The sequence below is a fragment of the Nothobranchius furzeri genome, chromosome 6, assembly GCF_043380555.1.
Source record: "Nothobranchius furzeri strain GRZ-AD chromosome 6, NfurGRZ-RIMD1, whole genome shotgun sequence".
Taxonomy (NCBI): Eukaryota; Metazoa; Chordata; class Actinopteri; order Cyprinodontiformes; family Nothobranchiidae; genus Nothobranchius; species Nothobranchius furzeri.
Window position 1 is genome coordinate 39,862,459 of NC_091746.1, and position 23,840 is coordinate 39,886,298.

Consider the following 23,840-nt stretch of genomic DNA (forward strand, 5'->3'; position numbering starts at 1 on the left):
TGTTGAGCTTCGGTTCTTGTTCCACATGCTGCCTTTGAAGTTGTCTTTTTGTAATCCCCTTTGATAAGAAAGTGTTTTTAACAGGATGCTTATTAGTTTGGAAGTTAATCTACATGATCTCTTTCATCTGGATTTTCCAGACCATGACTGTAAGCATAAGAACATCAAAACCAACAGTGTTTGTCCATCCCTCCAAACAGAAATCACTTACGTGAATCAGTGTTTTCCTAAAAGTAGCTCAAAGAGGAGGAGGAGCTGCGTATGTTTCTGTTTTGGGCAGAGCTGTTTAGCGGAAAATAATTTATATCTGTTAAATGTGGTGATGATATACAGATTATGTCAGTATTTTTACAAATATTTATTGTTTTAACTGTTAAGTCGTGTTCCAGGGTTTCAACGCAAGCATCCGTTTCTGCCTTTAGTGTTGACAAGAAGGAAATAACGGCTGTTTGTCTCAACAAACTGAACGCCAACGTCTAAGCTGTTAGTCATCGATTAATGCACCATAAAACGTTCCAGGTTTCCTCCCAGGAAGTGGTGTAAACTTCAGAGTCTGTAGTGTCTCATAAACTCATCATAAATCCACTTGTTTTCACTTAAAGTTGTTGCTTTTGGGCTGTTTTAATTCAATTTTAATTATATAGGCAACCCCCTTAACTAGAAATGTAGCCAGTGGTGGTGTAACAGTATTAATTTAGCTTTGAAGCATGTTTCTATAAATGTAGTTGACATGTTGTCCAGTTTGGTGTTTAGCGACAGATGAAAACACACTTTGAGCTTTTAGGGAGTGATGCACGGTTCACAGATTGTATATAAAACATGGATGTAGCAGCTAATCTTACAACATTATGACCAGTTTTTTGCTGCAAATTTTAAGATGAAGTCAGACTGATATTTACACTTTAGTTGTACAACTTTTAAAGGTGTGGTTCACTGGGGAAAAAATATTTTTAATGTTTATTTCTGATTATAATTGGTCACTCTGAGTTTTTCACTCAGGCTGAACATGAAAATAGTCTCCTACACCTATCTCCTACATTAGTTTCTGATAGAAAATAGATGGTGAAACTCTAGGATTAGAAAATCCTGACAGATCTACGTCACACTGTCACTTAACATTCAGGGACTCACCCATCTTGGTTCATGACAGGTAAGGCTGTTTTTGGTTTAGCGTCCAGGAAACAGAGAATATCTCAATTAGTAGAAGCTAACCATTAGCATCTCCACCACACAGCAGAACTCCTCCAGGCTTGTGTCATTAGTGGAGATAAAATATCAATGTTGCAGAGTCAGTGGTAGAGTTGCATTGCTGTTTCCAATCAGATGTCAAAATAAGACTCCAAATCCTGTCGTCTAAAGCTCTCGTCTGATCTGGCCCATTTCTAGTTCCTGAAGCAGGTGCACCAGGGCTTTTTTCCACTGAGTACAACTTAAAAGGCATTCATTCCTACTAGGGACCACAGCAAATCTGTTGATTAAACAAGTGTTCCACACCTTTAAAATTTTCAGTTTTTAGATGTTTTATTTTAAAAATTATTCTAAATGAAAAGGTGGTTTTATGTATCACACCTATCAACCAAACTTACAACTTGAGGCTTGAAGTTTGACAAACCAGCAGGTGACATCCTGGTGGATTCCTCCAGTTTTGTAAATATGACCAATGGGAAGAACATTTTGTGTTTTACAGAAAATGTTTCATGTTTCCTACGCAAAGTCTTCAGATCTGTTCCCATAAGGTTCTTGTCAACGGGACACATTCATTGTTGGTTTTGGCATTTTTATGAGAAATGCTGGAATGGAAAAATAAAGAAGTCGTATTGTAAACGATGAGGAAGATGTGGAACATGAACAGTAGTCTTGACAGGATGTGAGAATGGACAGTCAACGAAAGGCCCATATGTACAGCTGAGAGATTCATTGTGTCAACAACATGATACAGCACTGTGAAATCCCCCATTCACCACCACCACCACCCTCTGCCTGGGTGGTTTCTGTAAATGAGCTGTGTGTCATGGTGTCCTCTGCTGTGGGGAAGCTTTTATGTTTTGAAACTTTTCAACATGTTTAACCCAACCTGACACGGGTTTATGTACTGTATAATCAGCTGTTTTCATTAGAGAACGTGTGTGAATCAATTGTTAATCATGGTAACTTTAATGTCATTAGTTGGATAATGGGTCATTTTTGGCACTGTATTCATTTCTGTATGTTGGAAAGCTATAAAGCAGTGGTAAAATAATGTCTACATCATATAAACAAACCTGAATCAGCTGACAGGCACGTAGGGAAGAGATGCTACAGTCGGGTCTTACTACCACTTTAACGCTGATGTTTTTTATTATGATGGATTTTTGGACTCCACCCTCAACAATGAAACATGCTCTTTGCCAGTATAAGCAACACAAAGTGTTTTATTAGAAAATTATGAACTATTTAACTGCAAAATTGTTAGATGGTGAGGAAAAAAGTTTTTTAATATGTAAACAGCTTCATATATTTTGTAATTCATTGTAATTGACATAATTTTCTATTTATTTTGTAATCATAATCATCATTGTACCCACATTTATTTGGTCCTCTCCTGAATCTAAATTAAAGTCACTTTATTTGACAAAATGAATTTGCTTCGTGTGACTGGAAGCCAAGATATGCAGTTGTAAAAATATTCTATGCATAACAGTTGTATTTAGTTAAGGTTATATTATAGGCTGCACCTTTTGACCAATTTAGAAATGCCCCGTTTATTATTTAACCTTTGTTGTTTATTATTTGGGAGTTGAAAGCATTGGAGGACCCATAATACCATTCTGTTTGTAATTCTGTCCTGATTTTTGTCTGGATTTTATAAAAACAGTCAAGTTCTACATCACATCATGCAGCTCAATCAGTGTGCTGTGATAGATGTTAGTGGGACATTGTCAAAGTTTACTAAAGACTGCACAAAATCTTTTATAGACAATAACGGGATTCTAGTGAAACGGGTGCCTCCACCCCCTTTAGAGCTCGGGTGAAACCATCGTTCAGAATTTAACTTCCACTCTGCAAGACTGAATTGGCATTCTGTTATTTTGGCGCTTTGCCATCTAACCCAGACCGGTCCTCCTGAGGTAGTGTTTGTCTGTGTTCGTGCTCAACCTGCTGTGCTCAGACCACTTAGACCCGGTGGTCTGAGTGGTGGGGAGCTGACGTCACACATCCACCATGGACTGATTGGTCGAGAAGAGGCTCACGCCTACCGAAAATGCAAGTTGTGATTGGCCTAGCAGTGTGTGGAAGTGATGTCACAGAATAGCGCCAAACCCAACAGAACTAACAAACCTGCTGAACATCTCCTTTACCTAGATTGTCTTCAAGAACAACGGAACATGTCCTCTTCTCAGACTACTTCAACGCCTTGGACCAACGACGAGTTGAAAGCATCCCTTGCTGCTGGTGGACAGACTCCAGCACGAACTGGACAGATCTGTGAGAAAGGAGGAGGTTTTTCAGGAGCTTGCTGACGCCATGGCCATGCGTGGCTTAAACCGTACCTCCAGGCAGTGCCGTGAAAACTAAACTAAGTACAGGGCGGTTGAAGGCCACAACGACCAGAGTGGGGCAGATAGCGGTCGTTGGAAATGGCTCCCCGAAAATTACGTAATTTATGGCGAAAGGCCTGTGAGCAATGGCCGGGACAGTGGCATGGACACTGCCTCCCCAGCCGAGATCGCACAAGTGACCGAAATGAGATTTCTCTGCAAAGTGGCTGGGCTCTCCCTTCGAGATAGGGTGAGAAGCTCGATCATCTGGGAGGGGCTCGGAGTAGATCTTGCTGCTCCTCCACATCGAGAGGAGCCAGTTGAGGTGGCTTGGGCATCTTGTCAGGATGCCTCCTGGACACCTCCCTGGTGACGTTTTCCGGGCACGTCCAACCAGGAGGAGGCCTAAAGAGAGACCCGGAACATGTTGGAGGGGCCATGTCTCTCAGGGAACGCCTTGGGATTCTCCCGGAAGAGCTGGCCCAAGTGGCTGGGGAGAGGGAAGTCTGGGCCTCTCAACTTAGGCTACTGCCCACACGACCCGACTCCGGATAAGCAGAAGAAGATGGATGGATGGAGAAGCAGATGTCTAAAGCCATTACCTAATATAGTTTTGGTAATTTAGGCCAGACAGCAATTAAAGCTTATGAGCAAAGAAATGACAGACTTCTGAAAGTAGAACCAGAATGTCTATTTTAGCTTTATAGGATTTTAATTGGAGCTTTTCAGGCAACTTGTTACATTAAATCCTTGGCAGATTGCTTTACAATAATTCTAAACATTTTATTATGATTGTTAAAGATTTATTATTACAAATGTCAGTTGATGACACCCTAAAAATTTGAATTTGGAGCAGAAGTTCATTTATTTCAGCAATTTAACTTAGACTGGGACCGTAAAGGCTCAGGAACCCTTTGCATGTGTTTTGGGTTCCTATGTGAGAATGTGGCCTTGCCTCTCACGGTGTCTGATTTAGCTTTTTTTTTTTTTTTCTTTTTGCTAAAGGAGCCATAAGGTCGTCCTGTTTTCTTCATGAACTCAGCCAGCAGAGGGTACCAGAGCCATCTTCAACATTCAGATGCATGACAGTAGCTCAGTCTTTGAAAGTCTATTTCATAGTTTATGTAATAGTATGAATCTTTTGTAATGACTCACAGTGGTGCTCTGGGCCGTTCCGCAGGCTTTAGTGGGTTAGGGTTTTTGTTTCCATCCATTCATTATTAAACAAAGGTTTAATGTAAATCGTGTACGTGAAAGGTGGATTAATTAGCACGTTGTTAACAATGAGATCACATTTCAACAGCAACGGTAATAGTCATAATAATAACAATTATAATTTTCACTGCATCACAAGCTTACGCCTCTAATAGGTGGCTATGTGCCATCTAGTGTATTTGATATTTTATGACCTCTGGGTTGTTCCAGCTGAAGGTTGTCATGGAGATGACAGCTCAGTGGCGCGCGCCCTGCCCACCTGTTTTCCTTGTGGTCCTCTCTGAAGACGTGTAGGAGCTGTTCTGTGATTGGCTGATGTTGTTTGGGGGGACAACGTCACACATGAGCGGACCTAAATAAGCTGACAGGACCAGACGACGGGTTTGTCTTTGCATTTCCATCCCTCTGTAGGAGCCATGGGAAACCCCCGTGTTTTCTTTGACATCACCATCGATGGCGCGAGCGCAGGCAGGATTACAATGGAGGTGAGAACCCGGATTCCAGCTGAGAGATGACTGTTGTTGTTTTTCCGCTATTTTCAGGCTTAAGTTTTTCTAATAGCAGCTGTTGAGCTACACAGAATCCTCTAAATGGCAGCTGGAGAGGAGCAGCTCAGCTCCTTTAAGCACCGGTAGCTGTCCATCAGGAAAAAGCATCGTGATGTTTCTGTGAATCCTTTTATTTGAAGGGTTTTACTGACATTTTGACAGGTTGTGTTTCTTAAAAGGCATTTTCCTCATCAGTCTGTCTCAGAACACTTGATTTGTTTTTATTTTCCAAACGATTCCGAAAAATAATATTTTAGTACCAACCAACACCAAAGTGATTTAAACATAATTTGATATTTTTAATTAGATTAATTTATTGTCTTTCATATTAGTGGCATAGGGGAGGGAAATGTCTTTCTCAGACCAGCCTGAATAAAATAAACAACTAAAGTCACTAGTAAACATCTAAATGAAGGGAACCAATACCAGAAGAATGCTCTCCTGGGACCCAAAGTTGTATTTGGTGTGATTTAAAAGAAGAAACATATGTAGCTATTACATATTGGTTGACTGTAATTAAAGGGAATAAATTACAACAGTTAAAATACAATTATTAAATTAAAATGTTGTAAAAAACATAAAAATAAAGACAACAAATAAATGTTAATTAAAGTCAAAATCAAGAGTCCATAAATATTAACAAAAAGGTCTAAGAGAATACATTTTAATGTGCAAGGAGCCAACATATGTGGACACAGGGCCTTAGGAGGTTAAGGGTCAGAGCAGATGAGCCTCAGAGGAGAAGATGCTCCTCCTTGCTGCCTTTGAGGCTTTTCAATCTTCTGCTTGAAGGACGGAGGGGTTCATCATTCTGCCCTTGGCTCTGGTCTTTTCATACCAAACTGTTACGGTAGATGTCAGGATGCTTCTGATGTGGTTATCTGGCTTTTTTGTAGAACAATGAAGCGGCAACACTTCTGTTTGTGACAGGTTGACAAACATGTGTTTTCTTCAACACTGGTTCATCCTTGTTCTCCTGCCAGGTCTATTCAGACATTTAAAAAAGAAAACAAATTCATTTTTTGGTGTGCTGTGTAGCTCGTTTTACTGCTTCACTCCTGATTTCTTTGCTCTAATTTAAATCTCTGTTTGTCAGCTGCGAGCTGATGTGGTCCCGAAGACCGCAGGTGGGTGAGCTCGAAGACTCTGCTTACAGAAACACACACACACACACACACACACCCCAACTTCCCCAATGTTCCTCAGCCAAGAAATCAAGTTGGTCTCAGAACTAGACATGAGAATAAATAATTCAAACAGCTATTAGGTGCTACTGCTGCTAACATTAATAGTAATGAGAACAAAAATCATTTAAAGCCTCTGCGTTGGGTTAGTTCTTCGTTCGTTATGCTCCTGAAACGTAAGCCTGCATGATGCATTAGTGTCTGACTGTGTCTCTGTCCCACAAAGCTATTGTAAGTCACATGACCCATTTACTCAGTGAGCGCACCAAACATGGTCTGTGTGTTTGTGTTCATGAAGTAGTTTCAGTAACACAGGAGAGAGAAATAAGGCTATAATAAAGCTATTTGCTGCAAGAACAGCTGGAGGGCTGCAGAACAAAGAAATTACAACACACACATATATATATATATATATATATATATATATATACACACACATAAATTAAATGATGCCAGCAGGTTGCCCTTGAGGCTAATACTAATCAGTCAATCCTAGGTGGCAGTGAGGCAGCACAATGAATAATTTGTCTTCAATAAGATGAAAATAATTCAATCTAAATATTTTAGGCTACATCTAGATGTTGAAATCTAAATGTGGGTTTTTAAAAGTAAATATGTATCTAACACACGCTCTAGCATGAGGTGGGCGCTGTGCAACGTCTCAGAGTTCCTTTGATGGTACCTTTGATGGTAAGATTGTGAGTCCATATTGTCACGGTCAGACCTAGTGACGATCAGCCGGATCCAACAACAGCCAAACGCAGAGAAAGATTTTAAAGAGTTTATTAAAGGACTTGTTAAAGCGATCGGGACCAGCTGGAGTCGGTTCCGGGTGGCGAGGCCTTCTGAGAAGAGCAGCGGTGCTCAGCGGTGAGGAATGCTGATGAAGGCGAGTGCTCAGATTCAGGCGGGAGCTGAGGCAATAGACGGGTTCCATGGTCAGACAGACTGAGTTCGGGCAACAGGCAGACAGGTTCCGTGGTCGGGCAGGGGTCAGAGATAAATAGGCAGACAGACATGTTCAAATGCTCGAAGGACTGTGACAGGGCAGCAGACGATCTCGCCCTGAGCAGCAGGAGCCAGGTGCTTAAATAGGGAGCAGCACAGGTGAAATTAATCAGCTTGATGACTGCTGCTGCAGGGAGACAGGAAAACACAGAGGTCAGGGCATGATCATGACACATATAATCACGGGTCATATATGTGCGGGGAATAGCCAGATAAACACACGCGGGGTTAACAATCCTACTATCAGAGTGCCTCTGAGATGGTAGACAGGATCTCCTCAACCTGCTGGTTTATTTTGGTAAGCTGCTTCTGTTTTACAGCAGTCTGAATTTATATGTTAGCTAAATAATCACATTTATATTTTTAACATTTGTATTTAACTCAAGTTGGTTTAAAATATTTTAAGTAAAAATATTAGAATTTATGTAGAAAAACTTTGTAAATTACAAATTTGGCAAACAAGTTAAAATGTCGCAACTCACTATTTTATTGTTACGAGAAGCAAAATTAGGCAAAATCCATGTATTAACTATTTTTAATATGTGAATCAATGCCCCATTTTTAAGAGTCACAAAATACCACAGCCCTTAGAAAACCAGCACTAAACTCAAAACACACAAGTGCAGAGAAGGAAAAGTCAGAAACTGACAGAACACACAAAAGATCTACAAAGAGCTGCAGAGTGAGTGTGAGGGAGGTTTCATGCTTGTGAGACTTCTGAGGTTTTTGTGTTTTGCAGTGGGGGACAGAACATGACACTGTTTTGGTTCTACAGAAAACTTCCGTGCTCTGTGCACTGGAGAGAAAGGCTTTGGTTACAAAGGCTCCACCTTCCACCGGATCATCCCCAAATTCATGTGCCAGGTAATGTTCAGATAAGACCAGGGCCGAACCAAGCTTTTGAGGGGCCCCAAGCAGGTTTTCCTGAGTGGTTTTTATTTTTGGTATATAAATTAAACAATTTGAAAGTAACATCAGCAGAAAAACTGGATCTACAGTAAACAAGCCAAGTTCACTACTTTTTTCTTAAAATTTGGAACAGATTTGAATAAAATGTGCAATCCCTACTAAATAAAACCAAAAGGCACTGCATAAATGATGCTATCAATGACTTATCTGTGTTTAATATCATTTATTTTATTTTATTTAAAGTTATCAAAATGTTTACACCCAATCTTGGTGCTCTTGTGGGCGCCCTGGTGGTGTGGGGGCCCTAAGCAGTTGCTTAACTTGAGCATGCCCAGGGGCGGCTCTGGGTAAGACGGTTCAGTTCCTGCTTCTGGGCCTCAAACGTGATGGTGCTGAGGTAAATGGATATCTTCTCTTTCAGGGGGGTGACTTTACCAACCATGATGGAACTGGAGGCAAATCCATCTATGGGGAGAAGTTCCCTGATGAGAACTTCCAGTTAAAACACAAAGGAATGGGAACTCTGTCCATGGCAAATGCGGGGCGCAACACCAACGGGTCTCAGTTCTTCATCTGCACGGCCTCCACTGACTGGTGAGCCCCACATGCTGCAGGACTATGTCCACGTTGTAGCGATAAATATAGATTTTTATCTATATTTCAAATGTGATGTAGATTTAGCTTGTTTATAATCTTATATAAATTAATCGGGGCACCACCAGTTTCCAGAACTGGACTGTTGGATTTAATCTTTATCTTCGCAATGTAATCAGTCTCAGAGTTAACACCACAAATTAATCTAAAGGATGAATTCTTGACAGAATGTGCCGATTATTCCCGAGAATTGCTAGACAATGATCAGGCGTTATTTACGTTTTGTGAGTTTATTACAAACATCAGTTGTGACAATTAACAAAGAGAACCAAACACAGCTTATTGTTTCACGCATGAGAATAAGTAAGTGAATAAACCCAAAGCTTTATGGCGGTGCTATGACAGAACTAGTCTGTAATAAAAGTGGAAATTTGGTAACACATAGGATTATAGTAAATATTAGGATTCATTTCTGAAAGGTGTGTGTGTGTGTGTGTGTGTGTGTGTGTGTGTGTGTGTGTGTGTGTGTGTGTGTGTGTGTGTGTGTGTGTGTGTGTGTGTGTGTGTGTGTGTGTGTGTGTGTGTGTGTGTGTGTGTGTGTGTGTGTGTGTGTGTGTGTGTGTGTGTGTGTGTGTGTGTGTGTGTGTGTGTGTGTGTGTGTGTGTGTGTGTGTGTGTGTGTGTGTGTGTGTGTGTGTGTGGCTCGTTATGGCAGAAGGAAGAGGATCTTGACAGCTAAACGAGAATGTGGGATTGAAATAAAACACACCACAAAAGAAATGTAATTATCTGAATTCACAAATCGGCTTATAGCAGAAAAGGTCAGCCAGATGGAAATGTTTCACAGACCTGCTTTCCGTCCCCGGAAGGGTGGCCAGCGGCTCCAACAGCCTTGGGTTCCTGGCTCGTGGCTTTTTTGCCTTAAATGGTGCTGGCACCCTGGTCGGTCAACGTCGGTCGTGGAAAGGGGAGGATATGGTAATCCTCGGTTGTGGCGTGACTTTTCGGTTCCTCCAGCTACACCAAACGTGGAATTCAGATCGCAAGTCCGAATTATCCAAAACGAGATCGAATCAGAGAAAACTGTCCCAAATTGGGTTTCACTCTTAATGTGAGAACTCGACTGAACACACAGACTTCCGGTTTCACGTAGGAAGTCAAAACAAAACAAACTGAGTTGCTTCAAAGTTTTTTACGTAACTTTTGAGAGCTAATTACTTGACAACTGTAAAGCGCCTGGTTCTACTAGGTCAGATGGAAACAGCCCGCAGGGATTTGTGTTTAAGGCAATCTTTTACTCTTTTTCTCCTGCCATAACGAGGTCTGAACTTTGCTTTTTATAAACTTCTTGGTCACACCCACATGTATTTCACTCATTAACCACTTGATGGCACTGTGTCTCTTTCAAATAACCCAGTCTTACAACCATGAGAGATTCATGCTCACAATTTTAACAAAGTTGTTCCAAATAAGGCCTCTAATACTTTAAACAGAAAATAACTAACTTCAGGTCTTGAGCTTGACTGTATCAATTTTAGCATTGTTTTGAACTGGTGAAGCACAACGGCAGAAGTTTAACATGAAAGAAAAAAAAAACACAGCACAAGTAGTGTAGGTTTGTAACTGATAATAGTTTAAACATTTACTTGGAACACCTTGAATTGTAATGGTGAACAACCTAAAATACCTTTGACTGTGGATAAACAGAAAAATACCAGGGTTTTGATGCTTAAGGAGGGAAACAAACAAGTCACTTGGTAAAATTTACGTTCCTGGGAGAAAATGTAGGAGTTAGCCAGATGTTCGAAAATTGGTATCTTAGAATTTTTACAATTGTAGGCCAGTTTCAAATTCCCCCTTTTTTTTTCCTGCTAAGTGTGAAAGAAACCTTTGTGTGAAAATGTTATTGTTCTTCTCCGTGTAAATCCAAACAAAGTTAATCTGAGGATACAAGATGTGGATTTCTGCTACAACGTTTAATCAAGTTCCAGTTTGTTCCAGGTGTTGCTTTGCCTACTAATGGGCTGCTCTGCTGTGCAGGCTGAATGGGAAGCACGTGGTGTTCGGCAGCGTTGTGGAGGGAATAGATGTTGTCAAGGCGATGGAGAAGCAGGGCTCAAAGAGCGGCTCTCCTAAAGCTGAGGTTGTGATTGCTGACTGTGGTGAGTTAAAATAGAGCAGCTCAGCTTCAGCCCGCCCTCCTGTCCGCGAAAAAACAACAACTTTAGGAAAACTGCTTCTTCCTCCTTTCAGCTCCTTCTGTGTTGATGCCTGTTCTGTAATGTTTTGTACCTTCTATAATCTTTCCTTAGAGGATATGTATTAACAAAATCTGTGTGGAAATCATTGATGGCGTAAATAAAACTTGAAAAACGTGATTTGTCCTTCTTCCTTTTAAAGGAAGGTTCTGTGACCATGTTTAGTCAGTATAATAAAATATAAATATTTGTTCCTAGCAGCAGACTTAAATTAATTCCATCAAACAATAAAAGATACTGTATTTCGATGTGTTTCAGTCATCACCTGTTATTGTTGTGGAAGATGCTAAATTCTTAAAGCTTATTTTAGGTAGCCTAGTGAACTAGACCAAATTCTTGCTTTGCAAAGTTTGGTCTAGGCACACTCCATTGGAACCTCTGCAGCTCCTACCAGGACTCTGGCTGGCCAATCACAGCTATCTAGAGGGGTTTCAAACACATAAAGAGCTGTGATTGGTCCATAATGGTGGGCCAATCATGGTGCTCTATCTGCTTAGTGAACAAATCACAGAGCTTTATCTTCTTTGTGGGCCAATCAGGGCACTCTATATGCCTGGTGGGTGGGATGATGCAACAGAGTGAAACAAGAGGATGTCACATTCTTTGTCCAGTGGAATGTGGAGATCATTTGAAAGACAACGGTAGAACCCGCCCCACAACCGAGAGCCGTCAATGGAGCGTGGCCAGACTAAATAATACATTTATTTAGTCTGGCTTGCCAGGCTATATTTTAGGGGCATTTTTGAAACATTTAATAAATAATTACTATCTTGGAGATAGCTTCATGAGTAGCCTTGGTTCAGAGAAATGGTTTCATCCTACATAACTGGTGCGATAACAGCTACTGGAGTTTTGGCTCAGCTCACTAAAAAGAGGCTGATGTTTCTGCTCTGATGTGGCTCCTCTGATTTCTTTGTTGAACTTATTTTGTTCCCATAAATAATGTCACAGTTTGCATGAAGCAAGTTTTTGACCACAGGTCAGTTTGTTCCTCAGCCACGTCTGTGACGTGGTTTTGCATTGTCTTAACATTCTCAGGAAAAGAAAAACAGTTTACTCATTTCTAGTGTCTAAAGCCCGGGCCACACTTGAGTATTTTTGGCCGTTCGAGATAAAAAATCTTGTCGTGATGAAAAATGGTGACTGCGAGGGTGATTTACAGATCTGTGAACATCCAGTGTGACCAGCTGAGTGACAACTTATTGAGCACTCTCACAACCAAAATCAGCCTCCAACAGTCTTCAAGCAGTGTCAGAAAACCTACCACGCCGGTCTACAATCAACCAATGAAAGTACACGCATGGGAGTGATGCTAACAAAGTACAGTATGAGAGTAACATTAGCAACATTAGCAACAAAAGAGGCTATGTGTAAGAACATGTAGGACTACTCCTTTTTGGAGTTCAGATAAAAGGAGTGTTAATGCCTTTTTCTCTTTTCATTGGTGTCTTGGGTATCTGTTGGCTTTTAGTGATGTCTGCTTTTTAGCGAGTACACTTGTGATGTTAGCGTGTCCTTCTGGAGTGAGACATCATGCAGTTTGGCTCACTAAATCTTGGGCTGTGTAGTGTGCCACCTCTCCAGAGTCCTTACCTTGTGACATGAAGTAGTTCTTTGCGACAGCTGAAAAACGCAGTGTGACCCGGGCTTTAAAGCTCCAGAAACACTAATGACCCCTGAAGCACGTTTTTCTTTGTTCCAATATCAGCTTTCTACCTTTCCTGTGAACATGAACTTAAAAATTGAAAAAAGGTTAAACCATCGCAAAAACATGGATTTAACTGTGTTTAAATGCAATCAAAACCATTTAAAATTAAAATAACGCAGCAAAATATTTCTGAAATGTTGTTTATTTATTTATTCACAATAAAGTCCAGAATTTATCAAAACAAAGATATCAATAGCCAGTATTTTCCACAGTAAAAGGCTCAATTGAAGAACACACATTAAGGCCTCAGTATCTCCTTTTCTGGTTTGTCCTTCAATGAACCACAAAGAGAGGGATACAAAAATAAATTCACAAGAGTTCAAGTTTTCCTATAGAAAGGTTTCAGTTAGAAAGGAACAGGAACCACAGACGGAGCACGTGACATCAAACCCACACATAGAAAGACATTCAGATGTATACGAGAAAGCTCTTAACAGAGAGGACACACCCCTACATTATCTCTGGCGAGTTCTGAATGATTTTCACTGAGTAGACAGAGGAAAGCTTCTTCAGAGCGGCAGATTTTGCTGTTAAAAAGACATCATGGTACTTCCTGAAATACAGTGGCAGGAGAGGAGAACCACTGAGCAGAAGCATCTACCAGTTTCATCAAAACAGATAAACACTTGATTAGTTTTTTCAAATTTCAAATTGTAATATCATCATGACAGCAGGCTGACTTGGGTAATACAAAGGAAGGATGACATTAACACGTTCATGATAACCTTTAGCACCTTTCCAGTTAGTTCTGGTAACTTCTAGTCCCGGGGTTAGCGGCCTTTACAAAGAAGACATTTTTATCATGTACACTACTGAATGTGATTTGTTTGGAGTCACTAAATCTACTTGATGCTTAAAGGTCAAAAGTTTTAGGAATGACACAAATTTGGCTGCTTCAGTTTAAATGATTACACTTTTGATAAACTCTACAACTGATGAAGGTTGATTAAACCAATAAAAGTTCAAATGAGCCTAATCCTAAAAGTTTCCACTTCATTTGAAAGCAGGATTTGGAAAAGCCCAAGAAAGCCCAGCAGCACCAGGACTCATGAATGGTACCAAGTCATCCTCCTAGTGGAACTCCCCCCAACAATTGAGCCTCTGCATCAGCCTTGTATAATTTTCAATCAAAGTCTTTGAAACTGCCAAAATGCGCATGGTTCAACTTCAGTAATCATAGAAACATTTGAGAAAAAAACAAACACTGACCAGGCCCTTAATAGAAACAAACATTTGTGTCATTGTCTGACTGTTGGTCACAGGAGTGTGCTGAACAATAAAACTGATCGGTGCATTAAAAACAAAATCAAGCTTTTTTTACCCGGTAATTTTAATTCCGAAATTAAAATAATGGGATGTTTTGCACGCGTCCATTACGTAATTAAATGAAGCAGCTAGCCTACTTGTATTATTAGTGTCCCTTGGTTGCTAAAATCCTAATGCACAGAGTCTGAATGAAAAAAATTGATCAAATCACTATTTCATAATATCAATTTAAACATTAGTCAGAAGTTGTTAAAAAAATTTAAAGCCATAGGTGGCTAAAGAACTGCCACTGCAGACCCCTTGAACAATCATACAGAGTTGTGTAAAGATGATCTTTGCTTGGGAACACTAGAGTTCACTGTGGTAGCAGTGCACATCTCAGAATTGTGTTGTCCAAATTCTGATACCAACCACAACAAAGTTTTGTTTTTTCTGGTCCCGTTCTCCAAGATGTGACACACACAATTCCACATGATGCTAACAAACCATTCCTTGAATTTACAAACAATCGTGTTAACTTTGGTTTGCTGTTCTGCCTTGGTCAAGTAGAGTTTAAAACCAAAATCTGGTAAAATACAAGCAGCTGCTTTCAGAATCAGAAGTTTAAATCAATATTCAACGTGGTCTAATTGGACACTGCTGGGGTGACACTGTTAAACAGGAAGTTGAAAGAGCATAACAAAGTTGGGTTTACTTTCCAAAGGTAAACTAGTAAATACACACATTATGTGAGTTTTTGGTGCAAGAAAATTCAACTGAGGTCCTTCAACGCAATACAAGAAACAGGTGAGATATAGTTTAGAACAGAACCCCATTTAAGTATAAGCCTGTATAAACACACATCCATGTTCTTTATGTACATCTGTAACACTGAGCTTGATCCAGCTGATCCTCCTCCCCATCACCTTTACTCCATCATGGTGGCATTAAAATAGCACAAAGACCACATATCACAGAAATTACGCTTCAAACACAATACTTGAGGTAATAATTTACAACTCTCGGGTGGATATTTAAAAGCGGGGTTAAATGTCAGTGATTTGTAGCTTTAATGTTTGGAGAGCTCAAGCTTTGCTCAACACCAAGACACAAGAAGCCCAACAGGCAGTGGGAGCTCTGGTCACCGTTCATGTAAAAACACACAATCTGTGTTTATCACAGAGAGACGCTGAAAACTTTGAGACAGATTCACTGAATAATACCATCATTCTGAAGGTTTTATATCTTCATGTTGATTAGATTATCTTCAGGACCAGGTGTGATCACTACTTGGGCATTGACTCAAGACAATCCCAATCATATGTTATTTAGACCCAATAGCAGACTAGATTATCAGATCTAAACCCAACTAAGTAAATAATTACATTTGATCTAGGTAAAGCATTGATTTTTGAAGGTGATATGATGCAACGGTTTTTGAAAGTCAATTATTCTGATTAATCAAAGTTACTTTCCTAGATGTCACCAATGGCACCAGGAGGAAGTTAATATAGTTAATAATAATAAAATGTCATTACACACAAATTATCAAGCAGACGTTTAAGAATATCAGAGACATTCAAAAACACAAGAGCCTCTCTTGCTCTGGCAAGAAGAACAAGTAGTTGTTTTGTTTACATGTGCTACAAAATCTGATTGAGGATTGTTGCTGAAAAGCAGGTGGAACCTTCAGCAGTATGCGTCTGACACCCAGTTATGTGGGAAGAGGTCTACAACAAACTGCTGAGGATGCAGCAGGCTCTGGGTGGAGATGAGGATGAACAAATGTGGCTTGAAGGTAGCGTGGGCCCAGCCTAGCGCTAACCCACACAGAAAAAATACACTGTTGCTTTAGCCTTCTCCAGATCCAGAAGATACATTTGGACGAGAGACCCACACAACCCCAGCAACCATGGATGGATAAAGACCTCATCCAGTATTCAAGAATCACCGACTGCTTTGAGCTTCCTTTCCAACTAACAACTATGGTCCCACAGTCCATGTGATCCTTCACTAGTGAACACTTCACTTAGACGGAGCCTTAAAGTTTTAACTGCAGGATTTGTCTCTTGTCACTGCTCAGTGATGCATACTCGTGACTGAATGTTGCATATCATATGTTTGACTACATTTAGGGTTGTCTCATACAATCTTTGGAAAAGTTTCTATTTTTTTAAACTGCGGAGTTTTAGCTTACTTCTGCAGAGTCACTGCATAAATACTATGTTTTGATGTGAGCACTACTGCTGTCCACAATCTGATTTTCAAAACACTAAACTAACAAGAAAGTTTGAATATTCTTATAAACTGCAGATCATCTGTTGTCAGATGTCTCACATACCCATATGATTACTGTCAGTAAGACCAATAAGAGGAATTGTTTGCGTGTTGTTTGCTTGGATAACACCAAGTACCATGCTGAGTTGGAGGTATCTTGATGGATCATAAAGAACAAACAAGAAGACCTTAGATTTCAGACTTGGACTGACTTTGCTATTGTTAAAACAGGAAGCCTGGCCTTGGCAACTGACTGTTCTTAGGTGTATGTAAGCTCAGGAGCCAGCAGAAAGTCAGGTAGAGTCCCAACTACACATGAAACTAAAAACTAAAATGCTTAAAACCCAGAACTGTGTGGAAGCTTCTAGTACCTCATGAAGGAAGCTTGGAAAACCCGTCGGACATCTACAGTATTTGCCACACAACAGATATTTCTATCTAAATACACTGATGCTATTTAACAAAGCCTCTGTTAGAGTAAAATGCTGCTTTCCTGAACCAGTTTTATCTGATATTTATGCTCCTGAAGCCTTTAGTCTTAAATGATGACAACACAGTTATAATAAAACCACGCTCTGACCATCTGCTGCTACTCCGATGGTTTCCCTGAAAGACCTGGTTAAGATCTGTTAAATGATTGTGTGAAAGTGGCTCAAGGATAAAACCTTAATCCTCCATAATGCATTTGCAATTGTCTCTGAAGTAAAAGTTATCCTCGATCTTTTAAAAAGTTTGGGTTTTAACTGGAGACATTCCTCTGCTGAAGTGAAATTGAATAAATGATTTGGGCAAAAGGTTAAAACCTTCTTTCGCCCCAGGGCCACCCTTTAGTTGACTTGGGTCTATTGTCTATCAGTGCACATGGCTGCTACCTCAGACCGACTGTGTGTTGAGGCTGTTTTCAGCTTTGCAGAGGCGTCTTCCGACTCTCTCTCAAGATGCTGTCCAGGCCATTGAGCTGGCGTAGGAAACCTCGGTTAGGGATGACGCCTCTGTGGTCTTTTACGGTTCTGATGGCCTCCACCAGGGTCAGGTTTTGTCTGATCATCAGGTAGGCTAGCACCAGTGTGGCTGAGCGGCTCACTCCAACAGTGCAATGGACCAGCACCTTACCTACACACACACACACACACACACACACACACACACACACACACACACATTAAGAAGAGATTAGTTCAACACAGGTAATCAGCCCCATTGAATTGGTCTACTACATAAAGGTGCTGGTTGTAGAATCAGAATATCATGACAAAGTTGATTTATTTTAGTAATTCCATTCAAAAAGTGAAACTTGCCTATTAGATTAAATAAATAAATAAAGAGATTCATTCATTTCACACAGACTGATACATTTCAAAGTTTATTTCTTTAATTTTGATTATTATAACTGACAACGAATGAAAATCCCAAATTCGTTATCTCCGAATATCACAGTAACAATTAAGACCAATGCAAGAAAAGGAATTTTAGAAATGTTGGCCAACTGAAAGTATGAACATGTGCAGCACTCAGTATTTAGTCGGGGCTCTGTTGGTCTGGATTACTGCAGCAATGCAGCGTGGCATGGAGTCGATCAGTCTGTGTCACTGCTCAGGTGTTATGAGAGCCCATGTTGGTCTGATAGTGGCCTCCAGCTCTTCTGAATTGTTGGGTCTGGAGTATTGCATCTTCCTCTTCACAATACCTCATAGATTTGCTATGGGGTTAAGGTCAGGCCAGTTTGCTGACCAATCAAGAACAGGGATACCGTGGTCCTTAAACCAGGTACTGGCAGCTGTGGCACTCTGTGCAGGTGCCAGGTCCTGTTGGAAAATGAAATCTGCATCAGGCTGACAAAGTTTGCAGCCGCAAACGAAACATTGCAGGTAAATAAAATCTTTCTGTGTTTTAAAAAGAACTAAAAGATGGAATTAGAATTTCAACACAGCAAGAACACACCAAAGACTGTCTACATGTGTTTTGTGAATTTGGAGAAGGCGTTTGACCGCGTCCCACAGGGGGCCCTGTGGGGGGTACTCCGGGAGTATAAGGTACCAGGCCCTCTGATACGGGCTGTTAGGTCCCTGTATGACCGATGTCAGAGCTTGGTCCGCATTGCTGCCCTTTGTCACCGATTCTGTTCATAACCTTTATGGACAGGATTTCTAGGCGCAGCCAAGGTGTGGAGGGCATCCGTTTTGGTGGCCTGAGGATCAGGTCTCTGCTTTTTGCATATGATGTGGTCCTGTTGGCTTCATCAGAACGTGATCTTCGGCTTTCGCTGGAGCGGTTCGCAGCCGAGTGTGAAACAGCTGGGATGAGAATCAGCTCCTCTAAATCTGAGACCATGGTCTTGATTCGGAAAAGGGTAGAATGACTTCTCCGGGTCAGGGATGAGGTCCTGCCCCAAGTGGAGGAGATTAAGTATCTCTGGGTCTTGTTCAAGAGTGAGGGAAAACTGGAGTGTGAGATCGATAGGCGGATTGGTGCTGCATCTGCAGTGATGTGGGCGTTGTACCGGTCTGTCGTGGTGAAGAGAGAGCTGAGTCAGAAGGCGAAGCTCTCAATTTACCGGTCGATCTACGTTCCTACCCTCACCTATGGTCATGAGCTTTGGGTAGTGACCGAAAGAACGAGATCGCGGATACAAGCGGCCGAAATGAGTTTTCTCCGAAGAGTGGCTGGGCTCTCCCTTAGAGATAGGGCGAAAAGCTCGGTCATTCGGGAGGGGCTCGGAATAGACCCGCTGCTCCTCCGCATGGAGAGGAGCCAGTTGAGGTGGCTCAGGCATCTGGTCAGGATGCCTCCTGGACGCCTCTCTGGTGAGGTTTTCCGGGCACGTCCAACCGGGAGGAGACCTAAAGGTAGACCCAGGACATGGTGGAGGGACTATTGGGCCATTCCCATCTGTACCGGGTCGGCCCGGGCCGGGTAGCGTAGGTTGTTTACATATCTGGGTGGCCTGGTATTTTTACGGGCCAACCAAGGCTCATTCTCAGCCCTCTTCTCGAGGGAGTCTGCTTCAGGCCGACCAGGGCCGACACACCCACTGTTGACAGCAAATTAACACCTTCCATTAGAGCAAGCCTCTGATTGGTGGGTAGAATCAGCCCACATGGGCTTAAGACAAGGATGTGTGGAATCAACTGGGCCAGGATGGGGCCGACTGGGGCTACCCGGCCCGGGCCGACCCGGTACAGATGGGAATGGCCCATTTGTCTCTCACCTGGCCAGGGAATGCCTTGGGATTCCCCCGGAGGAGCTGGCCCAAGTGGCTGGGGAGAGGGAAGTCTGGGCCTCTCGCCTTAGGCTACTGCCCCCGAGACCCGACTCCGGAAAAGCAGATGAAAATAAATGGATGGATGGATGGATGGATGGATGGATGGATGGATGGATGGATGGATGGATAGATGGATAGATGGATAGACTAGATTAAAATTGTGTATTTTTAACAAGATTTTTTGAAGATAAATGTGATCAAATATTAGGGATGGCCCGATACAACTTTTTCACTTCCAATATGATACCGATATTGCAGCCTTCAGAATTGACCGATACCGATTTCAATCTGATACGATATCAGCACAAATCATACATACTTTTACCTATTTCATAGTGTGGAATGTATGAAAGGCTTGACCAAGTGATATTACTCAATCGGAGAACAGGAGCCAATAACAGTAATAATGAAAAAATGACAATGTTTTGTCAACCACCATTGGTTGCAAAAATGTGAACCTTAATGCACTGCTGCTTATATCGGAGATTTTTGAGGCTGTTCAATATAATCTGATACAATGTTTTTGGGTCGACATTGGAACGGGACATAAATGTGAAATGTTTTGATGTACTGGCTTACCTCCACTTGTGAGCGCTTTGTGGATGAACTCAGCAGCAGGATAGAAGTAGACGCTCATGTCAAACGTCGGCGAGTCGTGAGCCTCGATGCCGTGATATGTGATGTTCATTCCAGCATAATACTCAGCTCCACCACGCCATTTGCTCTGTGCACAGTTCAGTATGTGTGTAATGCCAAGTCTGGCTAACTCTCTGCGATCTGACGCAATGTTTCTGTGGAGAAGAGGAAGTTATTTCAGTTCGAACTGTTAGCTGCTGCTGGAGAGATTTAAAGTTAGAATATGGACCATTTTCATAAAAAGCTATATTTTAAAAAAGATAATACCTTCATGGGGCATTCAGTGGTGTGCAGAATGAATGTACAGTTTCTCTTTTTAAAGAAAATTTGTAAAAGAAATATTCAAATATTTATTCTGTCGAACACGACAATGTGGTTTTGTTTATATCTAACAGCCACTGGAGGGCACCGTTGTGCTAAAAAGTCTGCTCAGCAAGGCAAGGTTGGGACTAGGACGTCCCATTCGGATATTGATATTGGATATCGTCGACCCAAAAACACTGAATCGGATTATATCGGACTGCATCAAAAATCTCCTAAATTAGCGGTCCATTTCGCTTTAAAATCCATTCCAGCAATTCTATCCAGCAGTGCCCAGATCCAGCATGCAAAGTCCATGTGATCAGAACAGTGTGTGCTAGCAAAGTAGCAAGGAACAATGTCGGCCATGTGGCTGTATTTTTTGAAGATTAATATGTCCAACCTCATCGTGCATTTGAAGCATGATCACAAAACATTGCACGAGGATTTTCAGTGTGTGAAATAGGAACTTTAGGCACTCAACCTGTAGCGGTTGGTCGGGGTACAATATTGTGTTTTTTCCTTATGTCCCTAACCTCAGCTGTTCACATTTATGCAACCAAACGTTAAAAAAATGGTCAGGATGACTAACAAAGGTGACTAACAAGATGAAAAACAAAGTTGAACTGAAAGTATAAGTTTCTTGTTTAACTACCACCTGTGTACTTGACAGTTCTGTATTCCTGACATTGCATAGAAGAGCCTCTAGGATGTAGTTTCATACATAATTTTGTTTACCTACTGTAAATACCCACGCCCCCACCCCCCGGTCCTCATGCCGGTTGTGTGTCCCCCACTTCTAATGTCAAAACTACATCCATGCATTCAACACTATGAAATAGGTAAAAGTATGTGTGATTTGTGCTGATATCATGTCGGACTGATTATGGTATCAGTCAATACTAAAGGCTGCAAAATTGGTATCGTATTGGAAGTGAAAAAAGTTGTATCGAGACATCCCTGGTTGGGAATGTATAAAATGGCGGACACGATAAGTCAAGCAGTTGATTCTGAACCCAGAAGATGTTCCAATGGGAAATAATGTTGTAAAAAAACACTTATTGGTAATAATTAGTGATTATCCTGTACTGTATCCTGTATTTGTCACTGAACATGGTGCTGGAACGAGTCAGCAGTGAACCAACATCCGTAGGGCTGGAAAAATAGTCCTGTTGTTGCAATACCACCTCTGAACACCAGGGGTGGACTGGGACCAACATTTGGCCCTGGCATTTTAATGAACCGTCTGCCCTCAGCAGGGGAGGTTGCTGCTCGCTACTTGTCTATCCCGCCAAATGTGGAGGGAGAGACGGGGTGTTGTGTGTGCTGCTCACGGGCTTGTCTCTATAACCGCATGTGAGACGGGGGCTTTGTTTGGGATGGCCCAAGCTCGGCAAGTGGCCCACTTGGCTAAGCAGCCCACCGGGACAGTGCCAGAATGCCAGATAGGCCAGTCCACCCCTGCTGAACACCAGAGTTCGCCAGTGTCAGCGTTCCATATTCAACCTTTAAGCATGACTAAAAACTTGCAATATTGTTAGGGGGGCATGTTAGATCAAATAGTTCTTTAAAGAAAATGTTTTATAAGTTTATTAATGATGACAGGCCTGATTTAAGATGGCATGCCCTAAAAAAGACAAAATAATAATCATGGGAATCAACACGAGCAAACAATAAACGGTTGTACGCATCTTCTTTTTAAATAACACACACACACACACACACACACACACACACACACACACACACACACACAGTAAATAGCTACTGTTGATCCTCATTATTGCAAAACACAATGAAAAATGAAACAGTAAAATAACAATAATTTAGTTTTTCTTAAACCAAATGTATGTCTCCAATGCTCTTTGATGATTTTTTATAATTTTATTTTATGTTGTGTGGTGTTTTTAATGTTTTGATTTCTGTGAAGCACTTTGGTCGGTTTTATACTGTTGTAAGGTGCTATACAAATAAAGCTGCCTTGCCTTGTCTAAAACAATTGAAACATTTGGTGTTAGCCTACTTTGGTAAGATTGTGTGTTCAACCATGGTCTATCTATCAGTGACAAGCCTTGGTAGATGATCAGAACATTAGCTGTTGATAAATTAGACATGTAGACTGAAGATGCTGTAAACAAACAGGTGCAGCATTTTGAGCCAGACTCACTGGTCTCCTATGTAGAGCCGTGGCCACACTTCATCTGCATGGTTACAGGCCGTCTTGCCCGTGTACAGGAGCCTCTCCAGCTCGGACACCGTCAGAGTCGACGAGTCGCGCTCTGAGTCTTTTCGGCTCGGAGACCTGGAGCTGCTCCGGGACCGAGAAAACCGGGACATAAACGCCATTTAATCTAAAGAGGGAAGGGAAACACACAAATTATTTGCATTAAACTAAATATAGCATTAACTGTTTTTGGATGAAATAGAGGCAAACGTTGATCCTGCGTGTTAGATGTTATAATTATGGATGCATATCCCAGAATACCCTCAGTTTTGTGTTGCCTGTTTCTGAGGCTGTGCAGGTCGAGCTGCTTCGCGGCCATGTTGACTCATTTACCTCTTGTGAGAAGGATGATGATGAAGATACCAGATGATGCATCCACCAAATATCTTCACCGCCAGCTGCCGCCGCATCTCCTCAACAAGTCCTCCTTACTCCGTCTTTACTCACACCATCACGTCCGCTTCTCATCTACTTGAGTTATGTTTACATCCAACAGCTGGGAGGGTCTTCTCCCGTGTGTCGGGACTTGTGGACGTTTCTTCTAAAACAGGGAAGGTTGCATGTACATTTATTGCTCACGAAGGTCTGTAGGCTTTGTCCTTATCTCCTTCTGCGGGGGTTGTCTTCATCTAGCGGCCATGATGAGAACTACAGGAAAGACACATGAAGTAAACAAACCAGCATGTGGAATGTTCCTGATCTTCTGTTTCTTTTTCTTAATATTCAAGGTGAAACAAGGCAACAGGCTATCTACCACGCGTACCATTAAGTAGACATTTGGGAAATGCTTTTTTCTCTCATCTTTGAATTGTCTCTAAACCTTAGCAGGCTGAGTGATAAGTGTACCGATTGCATCAAAGCTGTTATGATTTATTTGTTTTATTTTAATCAACAAATCATCTCTTTCATGTCAGCATAAACACAAACAGCAGGTCACTGCAGGGAATCGAACCTC

At 41.5% G+C, this 23,840-nt stretch overlaps 2 protein-coding genes across 4 annotated transcripts; one reads left to right on the forward strand and one right to left on the reverse strand.

Moving 5' to 3' along the window:
* The first annotated feature begins 5,028 nt into the window (after positions 1-5,028).
* ppiab (peptidylprolyl isomerase Ab (cyclophilin A)) lies at positions 5,029-11,353 on the forward strand. Of its 2 annotated transcripts, XM_015975462.3 has the most exons (5): positions 5,029-5,218; positions 6,378-6,408; positions 8,249-8,337; positions 8,804-8,976; positions 11,016-11,353. In XM_015975462.3, exons 1-5 carry the CDS (start codon positions 5,150-5,152, stop codon positions 11,149-11,151), a joined length of 498 nt encoding a protein of 165 aa, XP_015830948.1. In that variant the 5' UTR covers positions 5,029-5,149; the 3' UTR covers positions 11,152-11,353. The 2 variants fall into 2 exon arrangements, with proteins under 2 accessions (XP_015830948.1, XP_070408322.1); XM_070552221.1 differs by lacking the exons at positions 5,029-5,218; positions 6,378-6,408 and adding an exon at positions 7,661-7,771.
* A 5,829-nt stretch (positions 11,354-17,182) lies between these two features.
* On the reverse strand, positions 17,183-23,358 carry LOC107395981 (dual specificity protein phosphatase 26). 2 transcript variants are annotated; one of them, XM_015975476.3, is made up of 4 exons: positions 23,219-23,358; positions 22,829-23,012; positions 20,305-20,516; positions 17,183-17,576 (listed from the first exon to the last, which is right to left on the reverse strand). In XM_015975476.3, the coding sequence occupies exons 2-4, from the start codon at positions 23,005-23,007 to the stop codon at positions 17,365-17,367; spliced, it is 603 nt and encodes a 200-aa protein (XP_015830962.1). In that variant the 5' UTR covers positions 23,008-23,012; positions 23,219-23,358; the 3' UTR covers positions 17,183-17,364. The 2 variants fall into 2 exon arrangements, with proteins under 2 accessions (XP_015830962.1, XP_015830977.1); XM_015975491.3 differs by lacking the exon at positions 17,183-17,576 and adding an exon at positions 18,086-18,268.
* Positions 23,359-23,840: the final 482 nt, after the last annotated feature.

Excerpts from the sequence above, each read along its gene's own strand:
- ppiab (XM_015975462.3), top strand. The coding sequence starts at position 5,150 with ATGGGAAACCCCCGTGTTTTCTTTGACATCACCATCGATGGCGCGAGC. Across the intron at positions 5,219-6,377 it reads CAGGCAGGATTACAATGGAG|CTGCGAGCTGATGTGGTCCC; the intron begins GTGAGAACCCGG and ends TCTGTTTGTCAG. Across the intron at positions 6,409-8,248 it reads TGTGGTCCCGAAGACCGCAG|AAAACTTCCGTGCTCTGTGC; the intron begins GTGGGTGAGCTC and ends TTGGTTCTACAG.
- LOC107395981 (XM_015975476.3), bottom strand. The coding sequence starts at position 23,007 with ATGGCGTTTATGTCCCGGTTTTCTCGGTCCCGGAGCAGCTCCAGGTCT. Across the intron at positions 20,517-22,828 it reads CGGCTCTACATAGGAGACCA|AAACATTGCGTCAGATCGCA; the intron begins GTGAGTCTGGCT and ends TCTTCTCCACAG. Across the intron at positions 17,577-20,304 it reads CAAAGCGCTCACAAGTGGAG|GTAAGGTGCTGGTCCATTGC; the intron begins GTAAGCCAGTAC and ends GTGTGTGTGTAG.